Consider the following 16,220-nt stretch of genomic DNA (forward strand, 5'->3'; position numbering starts at 1 on the left):
GCGCCGTCAATTACACAACACACGCTTAAGGTATTAGCTAATGCACTTTTTCAGCGCCTGTCTCTGGCTATATCCCAGCCACTGCCCAATGCGAGGAGACGATATCCGTTGTGCCGATGTTTTTCTGAATTCATCTGTCCTCAAACATCCAACTCTACTTCTGTGATAACTAGCATTGTCAGGAATGTGAGGCCAGGGGTAATGATGAGGTCCTCCTCAACTTCCGGACCCAGGTGGAGAGGGATGGCCGTCTTTTTATTCGGCGTTGAGTAGGTGCTCTGGTGCTGGTTTAAACCTTGTCGTGCCGGCCCATGTTTCCTTCAACCACTGATTCCACAACCTTCTCCCTTCGTCGCCTTTCCTCCATCCGTCCGGCAGCCAGTCCCGCATGTCGGGTGGCCGCGAGTTCCAGAACCACTCGATGGGTGATTCAGGCAGCGGCTCGGAATCGCAAGGAGGCCTCAAGCCCAAGAGAGGAAAGACAGTGACGAAGTTGAAGTCGATGACCCTGATTGAGAAATCTGGGGCAGAGAAATCCTTCCCGGAGCAAATGATGTTTCGTGGTGCAATGTCATCGTGCATGACTCCAGCGAAGCGTATCTCGAGTGCTGCTTCCATCGACAGTGCAATGACGCGGAGCCGTTCTTGCGGCGTGTAGTGCTTGGGATCGAGGGCATTCAATGGCACGCCCTTCACCAGTTCCATCAGGGTGAAACCAACGGGTCTGCGAACATCCTTAAGGGGGAGCCAGAGCAGCCAGGATCCGTAGAACTTGGGAATCAAGCTGCCACCAAGCTTCCCATCCAGCTGGGAGTACGCGGCGGATTCGAGAGTAAAATCGCTTTCAGCTCTCAGAATAACGTTGTTCGGCATATAAGGAAAATCGTCATCGGCGAAGGGATAGTAGAGTGGATCGTAGACCTTCGCCACCAGGACGTCGTTTGTGCCATGCCGAGCGCAAGTGATAACCTGGGAACCGCGGCCACGGCCGCCGCCATCTCCAACAGTGAGTTCCTCAAGAACTTCGAAAGATGCCGTCTCCCCAAGCTCCGTACACGGCAGCGGATATGAGGCGGTGGCAAGGCAATAGTCAGTTAAGGTTGTGGAGTGAAGAAACTCGCGGCTCACGCAGCGGTGTTTGTCGAGGAACTCGAGGAATGGGCCGGTTGGAACCTTGGCATAACGACCAAGAAAGGGTGGCGGCGCTTGGACGCGGCTGGCAGTAAATTGAAAGCCTTTCCTGTAGGGCACTGATGGTTTCTCAGGTTCGACGGGAGGGGACCAGCGAGGCCGTGGCCGCGACATGAGAAACCGTGAACCCGGCGCTTCAAGGAGGGAAGGAAGCGAAGGGGCAATCGGGGGGCGAAGTTTCTGCACGACAGGCGATACTGATATCGTGCGCCGGGAGACAGGACCAAGGATCGCCATCGAGAGAGATGGCCGCGTCGCCGTGGGGCTGTGGGATCGGTTGCGCGCAAGATTTGGTTCTGCGAATCAATTGGTGGTACGGGTACATTCAACGATCATTCCAAAGTTCGAGGCTCTCAGATTGCACGTGACCCAAATACACAGTTCGGCATGCTTCCAGGTTGTTGACAATTCTGGTGTGCCAACCCAGCAAGAGCATACCTTAAAGGTACCTCAGGTATGTTGGGAAGACACATCGGCCACCCAACATCCTGATGTATCCGTCACGAGGAAGTGGTTGAGCTGACCGAACAGGGGCGAGGGGCGAGTGGGCGGGTCCGGTCAATCAACCATAACCTCATCCGTCACCCCCCGGAGCCCCGACCCCCTGGACAAAGGCGGGGTCCCTTCCAACTGTCTTGTGTTGTAGTTGGCCGGTCAGGTATCTGGTCCACCTTCCTGTGTGTCTCCAAAACGGAGGCCGGTTTCCGTTTTGGGGACACGACAACAACAATCGAACCGACCAACTTATCCATCTCGGCACCCCGCCACGGTTCAAAGTCCTCCCGTTCCAGGACCGCAAACCCTTCTTCTCCTTTTTTCCTCCTTTCCTTTCCTTTTTCTCTTGTCTTTTTTTGTTTCAATTTTTGCTATTTTGTTTCTCTCTGCTTATCCCGCCCCCCCTGCCCCACCACCTCCCCAACCTCCTTCTCTTTTTGTCCCTCTTTCTCCCTCTCTGTCCCGCTCTCTCTGTTCTGGGTAGACGTTAAAGAGGTCCCGCCAAGACTAATTTCGGCCAATTGTCGGCAATATTTTTACAACGTTTTTACGCAACCCCGATCGCCAAGGCGTTTGCTCTATCGCCAAGGGTTAGTTCGCCAAGGGCACGGGGGGTGGCGCTAGCCCCCCGCTAGTTAGGATTCTAGTTAAGGTTAGGGTACGGGTCAAGGTTAGGGTGTGGGTTAACTTCGTTTTCTTTTCTTTCGATTTGGTTGAGGTTTTGCGAAGTTGTTGCTACGAGTCTTTGCGATTCTTCGTTGTCGATGTTGCTCGAAGTCGTCGTGGCCTTGGCGATTTGTAAATACTTGTAAGCGGTAGGTTCCGAAATTAGTCTTGGCGGGACCTCTTTAACGACGACCCTGTTCTGTCCTCCCTCTTATTCCTTTTTTGTACATTTGATTTGATTTTTTACAAGTGTTTCAACACTCTGCGTATCAGTCCTTAGCCCAGCACTGCATAGCCATGATCCTGTTCGGCTCCGAGCTGTGGGATAGCAGTTTCCTGCATAAACCAATGGCTAAGCATGATTACCCGCCCTGAGGTCCAACGACCCCGTAAGGTCCAACGACCCCCTGAGGTCCAACGACCCCCCAACAGGCCAACCATCCGCAAAAACCAACTGTCTTGTTTCATGCGAAGTCAGCCTTTGAGCCGCTGTTCAGTATAAACTCGTCGTCCTTGTCGTCGGCCTGCCGCCTCAACCAAGCACAGGATCCTTCTTCAACACAACCCGCCGCCGCCGCCGCCGTCGTAAGAACTATGCATTTAGCCTATATCCAATAGATCCCATTAGTAAGTTAGTTTGCCACCGGTGTATATTAGCAGTTGCTAAGCATTGATCTAGCTATAGACTAGCATCCCGCTATAGACTAGCAACGTCGCCAATGTTTCGCGCCGGGGGGTTCTCCGAACCCTCGACTCACAGTTCCTCACATCGCTGAAAAGGCTCCACCCGAACATCCAGATCCGCGAGTCAGTGGAATCAACGATGCCGATCTCGCCCAAGAGACGTTGGCTGACATGCTTGACTTATTACCTGATTAGGAAGTCGGATTACAGCGTCTATGATGCTTTCAGAAAGGGCCTCCGCCTTCCTATCCCGAACCCTGACAACATTCCTGCCGGGTCCCCGGGACAGGGAGGGCAGTACACGAGAAACACGATCCCGCCGAAGCTCTGGGCCCCGTTGGAATTCGACAAAGGTCTTTCTGCAGCCTACAAGTTTGTCGAGGATGTGAAACAGGACCTGGAAGGAATCAACGCGATAGATGTTGCCGGACTCACCAAATTGAACTCGCGTTCCGGCGAGAACGACCTCATTAAGCTGTTCAGCTTACTCGTCATGCATCCCATCGAGATCGCTCTATCCCGCATCAAACTCCCGGAGTCCTACGAGTTGAACGTGCGATGCGAGGCCCCCCCCGAGGAAGGCCGCGCGGTGCGCGTGGATATGTTGCTCGAGGTTTTGGGGCCGGAGGGTCCCAGGACCTTGGCCGTCTTGGAAATGAAGAACTTTGGCGTTGTCAAGGATGAGATGGGTGGTATCATGGCGGCCAAGGTTTCGTCTGTACAGGAAGCCCAAAGCGTCGCACCGAGTTCCAGTGTCCGATTTCAAGACGACTCGGTGTTCTTGGTTCGACAGTGCGCAGCATATGCAACAAGGTTCGAGACCAGGCACATTGCCTTGTGCGATGGGTCGGTCGCCATTTTCATGGACTTCACGCAGCTTCCTGAAGCACTCCGCAAGGCTAGAATGAACGACCCCGAAAGTCCAGGCGGATTCGCGGGGGATATCGTTCTGCTGCACACACAAACGGACCCAAGCAACTTCCATTACGCGCTCCTTGCCTTCTTCAAGGGCGCGGTGGATGAATGGTTGCAGACTCTGGAAGGGGTCGGCCGACCTTGATGTCGCAAGCGACGTGGATGGCTCACGACATCAAGCAACACCGTTTATGACGCTATTAGTGATGCAGGAAGGTTAGGATGTAGGGATTGAGAAGCTGAGAAACTTTGAAATTGATCATCTCCGTGGCTTTGTCTAGTCTGCTGGAAGGTGGGCTGGGTCAGGGTTGGCTGACTTATCCATCGCTCAGGGGCCGCCTGTGTGTGTATCTCCAAGCTTTCAGCTGCCTTCTGGCTTCCCATCGGTCATAATATAACAAACTATTTGTGATGGGCTGAAAATCTGTGGAATACTCAGGTCTGTGTTGGTCGGCGCAAAACCGACAGGACCGGATGTCATTGAGCAGAACCGACACGACTGCCGAAGCACGGTCAAGGACTCCAGGTAGCTAATGAAGGTATGGAATACACTTGGAGCATTGCTCGGTAAGTTTACCTGTATATTGCAACTCGGCGCTGTCACGTGATCTGGCTGGTCATTAGCCGGTTGCCTGGCCCAGACACGACGCGCTGTCTGTGCTCCCCTCTGTTTGTTTGAATCCCGAGAAGAATGCACGTCATTGATCCCACATGCATGTCAAAGAGAGAAGGCGAGATATTGCACGTCGGCTTTACGACGCCCATCGTGCCGTCCTGCCTGGACTTTAGAGTCGCTTGATGCGCAATTTTCAGCTGTGAGAATTTGTCTCGCGTTCCTCTGAGATCGACCATTCTGCGCTTCCCTCTGCATTGGTCTCACTGAATTGCTGCTCATGCAGTAGCACCCCTTTTTTAAGTTGCCTCTTGTTGCCAGCGCACCGCCGCAGCTGCCTGAATAATGGCTTCGTCCCCGGCGAAGCCCAAAGCCGCCACAATGGCTCACCCAGCGCATTCCGACAGCAACAAACATGAGGAGGGCGACGGTGGTCTGGCAAAATCTCTGGAACGCTTGACCATCGGCCCTACCGGCACCCCTCCCGCCTCCCGACCTGCCGCTCCCAGCCCGCTCAAGCCTGTCGCCGACAAGTCACCCATCTCGCCACGCCCGGGAAGCGCCATGCGCAGCCCTCTCCGCAGCGCTTCTGCTTCTACCGTCCCGTCGACCCGTTCAGCTTCGCCCGCCTTGCTGCGGAAGGCATCCATGAACTCGCTGCATTCCGCCAACGGCGTCACCCCGTCCCGTCGCTCCAGCTCAGCCAACATCTTGTCGCCCAGCAAACCCAGATCTGGCAGGTCGCCTCTCAGGAGCGTGTCTCCCGAACCGCCCCCGAGGCCCGTTCCAACACCTCAATCCGTCGCAAGCGCCCACTTCAAGGCCGAGCTGGAGGCCCATCACGGGCCCGAGCCGACCCGCCGCAGCGAGACTGTCGTTATCCTTCAAGACGCCTGTTACGGGCATCGCTTCTCCCGTCCTCGCACATCTCGCGCACAACTCAGCACCATTTTCGAGCGGCCCGAGAGGATAAAGGCCTGCGTCTTGGGCGTTTCTGCGGCGTATGTACGGCTGGGTGAGCGACATCAGGACGGAGCCTTTCCCCCACAGTCCGAAACCGACGCCGCCTCCTTGCCCTCGATACCCTTCCGGATTCGGAAGTCGACCAGGCGGCTGTCTTTGGGTTCCCAAACCGTGACCAACGTGCACGGCACAAAATGGATGGAGGAGCTGAAGTTGATGTGCGAGACAGCCGAGGCGAAGCTGGCCGGCGGCAACAGAGAGCTCCAGCGGCCGGATATCGATCGCGGTCCGAACGCAGATCCGCCCCAGAAACTCCACGAGGGCGACCTCTACCTGTGCTCTGAATCCCTGAACGCCATGGAGGGGGCGCTGGGCGGTGTGTGCGACGCCGTCGATGCAGTATTCGAGACCAACGGACCGCAGCGCGCGTTTGTCGCCATCCGGCCCCCCGGTCACCACTGCTCTGCGTCTCACCCGTCGGGCTTTTGCTGGATCAACAACGTCCACGTCGGCATCATGCATGCCGTCCTTAGCCACGGCTTGACCCATGCTGCGATCGTCGACTTTGATCTGCACCACGGCGACGGCTCGCAGTCCATTGCTTGGCAGCACAACGCGCGGGGCGTTGGCCTCGCCAAGAACGCAGCTTGGTGGAAGAAGACATCAATCGGCTACTTCAGCCTCCACGACATTAACTCTTATCCATGCGAAACGGGCGATGAGGACAAGGTTAGGAACGCAAGTATCTGCATCGACAATGCGCATGGCCAGAGCATATGGAACGTCCACCTGCAGCCTTGGAAAACTGAGGCCGATTTCTGGGCCTTGTATGAGTCCAAGTATGCAGTTCTGCTCGAAAAGACGCGCGCTTACCTCAGGAATCACACCGAGAGGCTGCGGGCCTCGGGTCTGAACTCGAGAGCCGCCATCTTTATCTCGGCGGGCTTTGATGCGAGCGAACATGAGGATCCCGCGATGCAACGGCACAACGTCAACGTGCCGACCGAGTTCTACGCACGCTTCACCCGCGACCTGGTCCGCATTGCGGCAGAAGAAGGGACGAGCGCGGAAGGCCGCATTATCAGCGTCCTCGAGGGCGGATACAGCGACCGTGCGCTCTGCTCCGGCGTGTTCAGCCACCTCTGCGGTCTCGCCGGAGATGGGCCGTGCAACAGGGACCAAGAGTCCAGTGGCTACGAAGCGGTCCAGAAGGCTGTCCAGCAGCGTGCGCGGAAAGACTCGACTGCGAGCGAGCGGGGTGCGCGGCGCTACGAGTCGTCGTGGTGGTCCCTTTCCGAGCTTGAACTGCTGGAAGAAACTCTCCGTAAACCCCCGCCGGTGCCGAAACTCATTAGCAACTCGCCGCCGCCAACGTACTCCTCGCCGACCGTGTCATCACAGGCCAAGGTTGTGACCCCGAAGAATCGGCGGAGCGTGTCCGGGCTGTCGTCGGCCTCGAGCAATAATAGTACACCGAAGGTCTCATACGAGCGGCTACCTCCCACAGACGTCCCCTGGACCATCGCGACTCAGGAGCTGAGTAAGCTTCTCATACCAAGTGGGCGTCAGACCACCAGCTGCACGGCCGAGGAGCTCAATGCGGAGGCCACCCGCATTCGGCGCGAACGTCAGGCCGCAATCGCTGCGTCAGTCCCTGCGATCGCCACTCCAGCAGCGGAGGATCGTCCCTCCACGAGAATGGGGCTGAGGGAGCGGAAAACGAAGCCGACCTACGTTTTCGACGACGAGTTTGATCACAAGAGCAGACGGAAGACCGTCGCGGGGCCGGCCGTCCTCGCTACCGAGGCAGCGTCCCGGGGGCCGACTCCCATGCCGGGGAAGCAGTCGAGAGCATCACGGCGCCTTAGTGCGGCGTCGACCGTCGTGTCTTCCGAAGGCACGGATTCCATCGCCTCGGAGCCAGTAGCTCCGCGACCCGCGCCGGTTCAGGGCGACGCCAAGGCGGACATCACCAGCAAGGCCGAAGCCGCGACGACCGTGGCGGGCGCTAGCGGCAGCAGTCTCAATGTGAAAAAGACGCGGGCTCCGAAGAAAGAGCCGGCTCCGCGAGCTCCACGGGCGCCAAAGAAGCAGCCTGCGGCGGCAAATGGAGCGCCGCGGCAAACGGCTCCCGCTGCAACGGCGACTTCTGCCGGCGCGCCGACCCAAAAGGCCGGCGATGAGGTTGACAAGCTGGCCGGCGAGATGAAGAAGATCAAAATCACGGTGGTCACCAAAGCGCAGAAGGAGGCCCGCGAAAGGGAGCGTGCGGCGAGGGAGAAGCTCGCAAACGCAGAGGCTGTATCAGTGCCGCCATCACCGGCCAAGGGAGACCCTCTCCCGCAGCCTGCCCCCGAATCCGCCCAAACCTCCTCCAACGCCGTGCACCTCCCCTCGCCAACTCCATCTCCAACGCCACAGCAGCCACAAGTCCAAACCTCACTCGACCCCTCAACTCCCTCTCTTAAAGAAGCCGTCAAGACCCCGACTACCACCACCGCCACAGGCTCCCTCGCCTCCCCGCCCACCACCGACCCGCGCCATGTTTCCCTCCCAGCAAGCTCGCCCCCGCCACCATCATCATCGGAACCAACACACCCACAACCCGGCTTGACCAGCCCCGTCCAGCAGCACCCACCTCCTCCACCGCAAGATAACTTCATCCCTTACCAACCCGACGGCCCGCCCCCGACATCAGTGCCCAACCACCAGCAGCAGCAGCCGCCGCCGCCGCTGCAGTGGCTCCCGCCCAACGTGTCTGCCACGCCGCTGCAGTCGCCCGCTAAGAGGGCCGATCTGCCCGTGTTTACCAGCACCAGTGTCATACCCTTCGCGCCGAGGGGTGCTGCTTCCGCCGCCGGCGGCGGGGCTGCTGCTACTCCCAGTGGTGGTGGTGGTGGTGTTGTTGCTCCTGCTGCTGCTGCTACGACAGGTGGTGGTGGTGGTGGTGCTGGGGCTGCTGGGAATGGGATGGTGGGGGCTGAGCGTCGTGAAAGCGCAGGTGCTGTGGGGAAGGGGAAGGGGGCCGGCGAGGAGCGGGGTGCCTGAGGGGCCTCGTCAGTGGTAGTGCTGGTGTTGCTGTTTGTTAAACAGTAGTTTGGTGGTTGATGGAGGCTGGTTGGGGTGGGAGGTGGGAAGTGTTGTTCGAGTAGGGTGGGGATGGGGGAGGAATTCTCGTGGTCAGGGTCGAGGCTGGAGTATCTTTTCCCGCCTTGACGCCGGTTTTCTGGCGGATGTGAGGGATGAGTGGGATATAAACTGGACGGCGTTCTAGGGGGTGTTTGTGACGGTGGAGTGACCTTTCTCTGCTGGATGAGTGCATGGGTTATTTTGTGGTGTTGCGTTTTACTTTATACCTGTATAATCCCCTGTTTAGTCGGCACACAAGGCCGCTGCGATACCCGTTCACTTATGTTAATTTTACTTTTGCTTTCTCTTCTCTTCTTGCCTACCAGCTGGGCAGCAAGTACTTGTCAACGTCCCGATCACCTGTTCTGGCGATGGCTGCTTATTCCCCTTTCCCGTGTTCCGTGGTTTCCTGGGAGTCTTCGGTTTCCTTACCTACAGCCCGGTCAGGTTTGTCTACAGGCCAGTGCATTTGTTGACCTTGACCGATTCTTAGATCTGTCCCAAACTTAGATGAAAGCATCAGATCCGGCGAGGTGAAACCGGTGCAGAGCATATCCAATCTCTAATCGGATCTAATCCGCCGAGTTGCGTGTTCAACCCTATCGCGCTTGTCTCCCAGGGACCAAAATCGGTGATAAAGCATGATGCGGGAGGGGAACCACATATTCCATACTCCTCAGTAAACATTGGAAGCTAGATTTTCAATAATTACTGAGATCTGACCAGCATCGTGCTGGATGTAGCTACTACAGCTGCGCAACCAGCTGTTCCGGAGTCTCTGGACCCCGGCCATCTTGGTATATAACACGCCAGGGAACATCAACAATGTGCTCTATGCCAAAGCAGCAGCTCCGACTCCACGTCGAGCAATAGACCCACGGCCACACCGGCCATTGCACCCACTCGCTCCTCCAACGCCACGCCATGCCGCATCAAACGCCTCATGTGGATTTCAAGAAGAAAGGAAAAAAACCAGGACCAACCGGTCCCGTAATACCCAGCCAGCCGCGTCCCTACGATAACCCATCCATCTCCCTCTCGCGCAGCCCCCTCGCCCTGGTCTCCTCCATCTCCTTCCTGACGATCTTGTTGAACTCGTCCGGGTTGTCTAGATACAGGTGGTGGCCGGCGTTGCGGACGACGACGACCTTGGCGGAGCCGTTCTCGCGGCGCTTCTCCTCGGGGGAGGCGTGCAGCAGGGCCTGCACGACGCGGCGCTTGATCTTCTCCTCGGCGGCGTAGCCGCCCGCGACGTCCATCCAGTCCCTATCGCCATACATGAACACGATGGGGATGCCGGTCTCGCGGCGGGGCGGGGCTGACGGGTCGTCGGCGGCGGCCGGCGGGATCTCCTGGCGGCCGACGTCCTGGATCCGGTTGATCACCGGGCTGCGCGCGTAGGCGCCCGGCGCGAGCAGGTACGGCAGGGCGTACTCGCCGCTGCCTCGCTGGCGGAAGAGGGAGTACGAGTAGGTGTGCAGCGCCTCCTTCTCGTCCGGCGGCAGGTGGTTGAAGCGGCGGAAGGTCCAGCCGGAGACGAAGCGCGGGCCGAGCGGGCCGGCGAGCCGCACGATGCTGAAGGGCGAGACGTTGGCGTCCCAGAGCCAGACCAGCCAGCTCGGGATGGGCCGCTTGGGAGGGGTGGCGGGCGTGCTCGGCTTCGCGGCGGCGGCGCGCTTGTCGGCCGCCGGACCGCGCGCGACGGCAGCGTTGCCGCCGGATGGCTGGCCACTGACGATGCTTTCTTGGTCCTGGGTGAACTCGTTCGCGAGCGTGGACTCCTCCGGCTCGGGCATGTCGGCGTTGACGGCCCAGGGGTCCTCGGGGATGCCGACGGGCGAGGCGAGGATGAGCTTGTTCAGCCGGCCAGGGTACTTCAGCGCGTAGGACACGGCGAGGTAGCCGCCCATGGAGTGGCCGAGCAGGGTGAACTTCTCGATCTTGCGGATCTTGCGCCATTCTTCCAGCGCGTCGATGAACCAGCTCTCGGCCTCGGCGATCTTCTCCTTGGGGTCCTTGGCGTGGATCCTGAAGGTTGGCCGCGACGAGTTGCCCATGCCCAGCATGTCCAGCGCGTACAGCCGCCAGCCGGGCACGCGGCTCAGGGGCTCGAAGTTCTTGTAGAAGAAGCCCAGGCCGGCGCCGTAACCGTGGAGCATGACCAGGGTGTCGTCGGCCTGCTCGCCCACGCGCTCGATGTAAAGCTCGTTAAGGGCGCGGTTCTTGCCGGACAGCTGGACCATGGACGACCTCCATACCCTCTGGCCGAACGGGTCGCTCTTGGCGAGGTCTTGTAGTTGGGACCCGGCGGACTCGGCGCTGGCTTCTCGGATGAAGGGAACAAAGGCGAGGACGTTGCGCTCGGCCTGGCGCGAGGAGACATTGGTCCACTGGGAACTGTCAGCGGCGTGGTCCACGGCGGGCCCGGTGTGCATCGGGAGAGATGGGAAAGCGTGTACGGTAACTCACCCATTGTTGGGCAGCTTCCTTGTAGCCGAGGGGGAAGAGGGTGGAGAGTGATCGCTGTACCCGCGGCGGGCTGTCGGACTGAGGCTGTGAAGCCATTGTCGGGTGCGGCAGATGAGAGGCTTGCGTAGCGGCTTGGGTGGCGGCTTGGGCGTGCGAGGAGAGCAGGATGGGCTGCCGCGGGTCCTGCTGCGTGGGGAGGGAAGCGTCCGTCGACAGGCGGCAGCGAGTCTGTGTCGGTGTCGAAACTGGAGTTGGGGTCGGGGTCTGTCCCGCGCCGGCGCTGCTGTCGAGATCACGCCGTCCCGCCAGAAACACTAGCTTTAGTCGTTTGGGCAGGAGAAAGGTGGTCGGCCAGGTTTTGAGCAAGAGCATAGTGCGAGGCGGAAGCGGGAGCGCGCAGTGGCACGCCGCCGCTTATCATGGTGTACTCTCGCCCCCGGGTTGCTGGCGTGCGGTGGAATCCAGGCAGCGCCGGGGGGGGATCTCGGAATTCACGAAAGCTCCGCTGCCCGCTGCCCGATATCTCCGCTTGTTAGCGAAGGTAGTGCACACTACCTGCAAAACGTTCGTTAACATTATCGTAACCCCCCATCAGCCCACGCCTACCGCCCCTGGTCCCGCCAGGCAGATCGGCGCATCCCTGCAGTGCTTGTTTCCCGCGGCCAGATTTTAAGCCGTCCCAACAGAAAACGCTCCGCTCGCCGTTCGTCGGGCCGTCGAATTCGTCCCATATCCTGCTTCTGGAATCCAACAACAATCGCCAGATGTTTCCACCGCCGATAGCCCGTCGGGAGTCCGCATACCGCATACTGCGTAATCCGCAGAGAAGTCAATAGGTGGTGTCAGGCTGCTGCCAATGTACGGATTACGCTGTGCAAGTATCAGAGCGGATTGGCTGCAACACTTTTTGTTTCTTACTGTGGTATTCTGAAGTTCTTCCGTCATCTGGATTCTGCACCAGTCCCAGTTACGCGGCCTCGCACAACCCTAACCCTTGTGGCGTGTCGAAAACCCATGACGTTTGATTTCTTGGCCTGGCTCTCTGCGTTTCCAACGGAACATGGTTCCCCAAACCCAAGCGGCGCTTGCCGTGGCGCAGCCGTCACCGCACACACACCCGACATTGGGCCGGCCAGCGATCCCCTAATTCGGCAAACCATCGAGACACTGCATGCAGTCAGGGCTGGCCGGCTGACGCGGCCTTGCTTCCGGCATTCTCTGGTACAACTGGTCCCAACGAAGCTTTGTGCGCTTCAACGCCGACCTCAGCCGACCTCGTGACAAGACATTGCTGCCAATCCCTAAGGGTCCCGGCCCCGGCCCCGGCCTCGGCCTAGAACCTGCATATCCACTACCGCGTCCCCCGTCACCGAGCGCCCCGGGACCGCCGACGACATGGCGGATGCGCTAGACTCCCTGGTCAAGGGCGCGCCGCTGGCGCTGCCGGGCCAGGACCTGGCAAAAGCCGCCGCCTCCGCCTCCGCCTCCGCCTCCGCCTCCGCCTCCCCGTCCGTCCCCGGCAAGCCGGGCGACCCGCTTTCGCACACGCCGAGCTCGCCGTCGATGATTTACCTCAACCTGCTGATCCTCGAGGCGTCGCTGCGTGCCCAGTACCTCGAGCTTCGCGCCCGCCGCCGCCACCACACCTTCTTCCTGTCGCTGCTGACCCTGTGGACCGCCTTCTTCGGCTATGCGCTCTTCTTCGCGCCCCGCGAGGACGGCCGCGGCGTCGGCGGCAGCGTCTACTGGGTCGTCGAGACCACCGAGCACATGTGCTTCCTGGGCGGCATCATCACCGGCCTGCTGGTCTGGGCCACCGGCATCTGGGAGCGGGGCGTGCGCTGGCCGAGGCGCTGGTTTGCCGTCTCGAACCGGGGGCTGCGCGGCTTCAATTGCAAGCTGGTGCTCATGAAGCGGCCGTGGTGGAAGGAGGCGCTGAGCACGGTCGGCTGGTTTCTCACGTACGGCCTGTTTTCGAACAACGGGAGCTCGTACCGCTGGGTGGATCCGGCGCTGCTGCGGGAGGTGGATAGGGAGCTGAACCTGTCCAAGGAGAGCCACCCAACGGTGCACGTCACGAACTGGGACGAGGAGAAGGGCGGCCACGAGGAGGATCTGGCGCCGGGCGGAGACTACGTGAAGTTGCTGCTCCTGGCGAAGCCGTTCTCGCCGACTTTCAGGGAGAATTGGGAGCTGTACAGGGCCGAGTACTGGGAGAAGGAGAACGAGCGGCGCGCCCTCCTGCGGCGCAAACTCAAGGAGCGCGATCGCAAGCTACGCCGCCAGAACGGCGGCTGGTTCTCGTGGCTTCCCTGGCGCCGGGCGCCGAGCGACAAGCCCGCCGTGTCGAACCACGAGAAGGCACCACATCACCCGCGGCACGCGGCCGTGGTGGGCGAACACCGGCGGGCGAGGAGCGGCAGCACCGTCGTGCGCAGAGGGAGCATGTCGGGCGGCACCTCGTCGCGGAGCACCACACCGACGCTCGAGGGCGAGGAGCACCCCGGCGTCGCGCGGAAGGGCAGCTCGTCGTCGATCGCATCCGACAAGAAACGCAAGAAACTGGCCCCCGGGACCAAGACCCGCCCGCGCGTCGAGAGTCGGTCTGTCACGCCCGAGATCCCGTCGCCGCTGGGGAAGGAGAGCAGTCACGGGACGTCGCATGCTGCGAGCCCGTGAGGATTGCTACGCTGTGGGGATATGTTGTACTGTGCTGTGCTGTGCTGTATGTTAGAGCCATAGCGGCCGTTTGTGATAGCTATCTTGTCCAAGCAGGATTGCTCGCTGCCTCAATTGTTTTCATCAACCCGGTGACAGCTGTAAGTCCCCTTCAAAGACATTCCGGCTCCGGGTTGGGGTTATGTATGTCATGCCCAAGCCAGTGTCCAGCGCCCCACATGCCACTGGTATGCAGGCAGAAATGACGACCATGTGAGAGCCAGCCGCGGCTTCATCTCGTGCTCCAGCCTCACCGACCAACTGGCGATTGGGGCTCACCGGGCAGTTGAAAGCCATGTGAAACACAATGGACCGCTCATAGAATCGCGCATTCTAGAGAACCATCTCCTTGTACCAATGCCATACTACATAGCAGAAGGCCGGCTTCTTCATCTCGCTCGCCAGCACTCAACCTGCTCACACTCGCAGTCTTGCGCACCACCGACACAGCACTCGCCAGCCACCCTCCACTTGCCACGCCGACCTAGGTCGAAACTGCAAACAACCGAGAGACGGCATCAAGGCCGCCCCACGTTGCAAGCGGTGTTCTGTCGCCTGGCAGAATTCTTGCCGCCCCGAACAAGTACCTTGGCCGCAGCAGATATCCACAAAACCTACCGACTCACCACTAACACCGGTTCATCCTCGCCTTTTCACCCAACCAATCTCAGCACACGCTTTCCCACCTCCAACCCAAAGCACATCCAACCAAGGACGCAGCCACCATGGATCAGTTTCCCGCCTCCATCCAGCCAAGCGTGCTGCCCACGGCGCCCTACTCCTCGCGGCCGCCATCCCCACCCTCCATCCACATCCCACCCCGCATCATCAACGGCACTGGCAGCAGCGGCGGCCACTCCAACGACGACGACCCCGCGACTCTAGCCACACCCGCGACCGCCTCCCCCAGCGACGTCATCATGTCCATCCACCCGTCCCCGGCCGCCGTGCACACCACGGGCCTCACCCCGGCCGAGCTGCACGCCATCACCCGCGGCGCCGCCCAGGCCGCCCGCGACGGCGCCAGCGCCTGGGTCTACGCCGCCCGCCGCGCCGCCCAGCCCGTGCTCGACTACCTGTACCTCGGCCCGGCCAGCGCCGTCAAGGACACCGCCTGGCTGGCCCGCGAGGGCATCACCATGGTGCTGTGCGCGCGCGACGCGCGGTTCGCCGCCGGCGGCGGCGCCGCCGCGGCAGGCATGCTGGTCGCCGGCGTCCGGCGCGCCGTGCAGGGCATGGCCGTCGAGGTGCAGGTCGTGGACGTGGCGGATGGGCGGGAGCTGGTGGCCGCGTTTTCCAGGGTCGTGGCGCTGGTCAATGAGCACGTCCTGAGGGTTGCGCGGGCGGCGGGCGCCAGGGAGGAGGAAGAAGGAGATGATGGGAGGAAAGCGCCGGCCCGCGGCAAGGTGCTGGTCGTGTGCGAGACGGGCAACGGGCGCTCGGCCGCCATGGTGGCTGCCTATCTGATGGCCATGTTCGGGCTCGATACGGTCCAAGCCGTGCAGTTCCTGCAGCTGCAGCGCTTCTGTGTCGCCCTGGGCGACGAGCTCAAGTTCGTGCTGCAGGCGTACGGCGACATCCTTCGTGCGAGGGGCGACGTCATGGGCGGATACCAGCAGGCGGACCAGCAGGAGGGTATTGGGCGGCTCGCGGCGCAGTCGAAGAGGCGGCTTGAACATGCGAGCGGGAACGCCGGGGAGTTGGGCGCGGACGACATGGTCGTCGACGAGATGGACGAGGAGCGGTACGCGAACAGGACATTCGCGCCCTTTGTCGAGCGGGATTTCTAGGGGCCTTCGGCTGGACGGCTGCTACGGAGTACACGGAAGGAGTTGCGACGGGAATGGATGGGCTCAGGCAGGGATGACGACTTGCTCTCTTAGAGCCCTTAGAACCCTTGTGTTTGTTTAGACTTGGTGTTGCCGAACTGGCGTTTGGGGGTTGGATTGGTTGCTTTACGGCAGTGTTATACCCCGTCGACCCGGTCTTTGACTTGGTGCTGTTATAGCAGTGTGCATCTACCGGACTACGGGCCTGGCTTGCGGCGCTGTTGCATTTTCGTGGAGGCAAGGCGAAGAAGTTGGAGGCATCGGACTGGTGTTCGGGATGTCATTGTCAGGTCAAGCTGATATCGGGATCGGGCATCTCCAAAGATGCTCATACAACATGAGCTCGGAGATAATGCGCAACTGAAGTGCCACTGATGTGCCAAGCTGGAGCGGACGAGTTATCGTGGGTGAGGGGGAACGCGGAGAGGATTTTGAAGTACGGATACATTGGCACCGACGTTGGTCTCCTCCTCCGCGTCGTTCTCGATCTCTCCTCCGTGGACCGAGCCACGCCTGGCGTTACCTCGATTCCTGCCATCCCGAGATTT

At 60.3% G+C, this 16,220-nt stretch overlaps 6 protein-coding genes across 6 annotated transcripts; 4 read left to right on the forward strand and 2 right to left on the reverse strand.

The window, feature by feature from the left end:
- Positions 1-235: 235 nt before the first annotated feature.
- THITE_2171416 (uncharacterized protein) lies at positions 236-1,485 on the reverse strand (the record flags this gene model as incomplete). Its single annotated transcript, XM_003657038.1, has 1 exon — positions 236-1,485. A coding segment is annotated over one exon (666 nt), but the record flags the coding sequence as incomplete, so codon positions are not given.
- Positions 1,486-3,175: 1,690 nt separating this feature from the next.
- Positions 3,176-4,096, forward strand: THITE_114580 (uncharacterized protein; the record flags this gene model as incomplete). The annotated part of the gene is made up of 1 exon (XM_003657039.1): positions 3,176-4,096. One exon carries the CDS (start codon positions 3,176-3,178, stop codon positions 4,094-4,096), a length of 921 nt encoding a protein of 306 aa, XP_003657087.1.
- Positions 4,097-4,945: 849 nt separating this feature from the next.
- Positions 4,946-8,575, forward strand: THITE_122520 (uncharacterized protein; the record flags this gene model as incomplete). The annotated part of the gene is made up of 2 exons (XM_003657040.1): positions 4,946-8,426; positions 8,472-8,575. The coding sequence occupies 2 exons, from the start codon at positions 4,946-4,948 to the stop codon at positions 8,573-8,575; spliced, it is 3,585 nt and encodes a 1,194-aa protein (XP_003657088.1).
- Positions 8,576-9,506: 931 nt separating this feature from the next.
- Positions 9,507-11,577, reverse strand: THITE_2122474 (uncharacterized protein). Its single transcript, XM_003657041.1, has 2 exons — positions 11,126-11,577; positions 9,507-11,046 (listed from the first exon to the last, which is right to left on the reverse strand). Exons 1-2 carry the CDS (start codon positions 11,495-11,497, stop codon positions 9,670-9,672), a joined length of 1,749 nt encoding a protein of 582 aa, XP_003657089.1. The 5' UTR covers positions 11,498-11,577; the 3' UTR covers positions 9,507-9,669.
- Positions 11,578-12,226: 649 nt separating this feature from the next.
- On the forward strand, positions 12,227-14,002 carry THITE_2122475 (uncharacterized protein). The gene has a single exon (XM_003657042.1). The coding sequence runs from the start codon at positions 12,521-12,523 to the stop codon at positions 13,802-13,804; it is 1,284 nt and encodes a 427-aa protein (XP_003657090.1). The 5' UTR covers positions 12,227-12,520; the 3' UTR covers positions 13,805-14,002.
- A 710-nt stretch (positions 14,003-14,712) lies between these two features.
- On the forward strand, positions 14,713-15,621 carry THITE_25447 (uncharacterized protein; the record flags this gene model as incomplete). Its single annotated transcript, XM_003657043.1, has 1 exon — positions 14,713-15,621. A coding segment is annotated over one exon (909 nt), but the record flags the coding sequence as incomplete, so codon positions are not given.
- Positions 15,622-16,220: the final 599 nt, after the last annotated feature.

Source organism: Thermothielavioides terrestris, chromosome 5 (assembly GCF_000226115.1).
Source record: "Thermothielavioides terrestris NRRL 8126 chromosome 5, complete sequence".
NCBI classification, from domain to species: Eukaryota; Fungi; Ascomycota; class Sordariomycetes; order Sordariales; family Chaetomiaceae; genus Thermothielavioides; species Thermothielavioides terrestris.

Excerpts from the sequence above, each read along its gene's own strand:
- THITE_2122474 (XM_003657041.1), bottom strand. The coding sequence starts at position 11,497 with ATGCTCTTGCTCAAAACCTGGCCGACCACCTTTCTCCTGCCCAAACGA. Across the intron at positions 11,047-11,125 it reads AGGAAGCTGCCCAACAATGG|TGGACCAATGTCTCCTCGCG; the intron begins GTGAGTTACCGT and ends GACAGTTCCCAG.
- THITE_2122475 (XM_003657042.1), top strand. The coding sequence starts at position 12,521 with ATGGCGGATGCGCTAGACTCCCTGGTCAAGGGCGCGCCGCTGGCGCTG.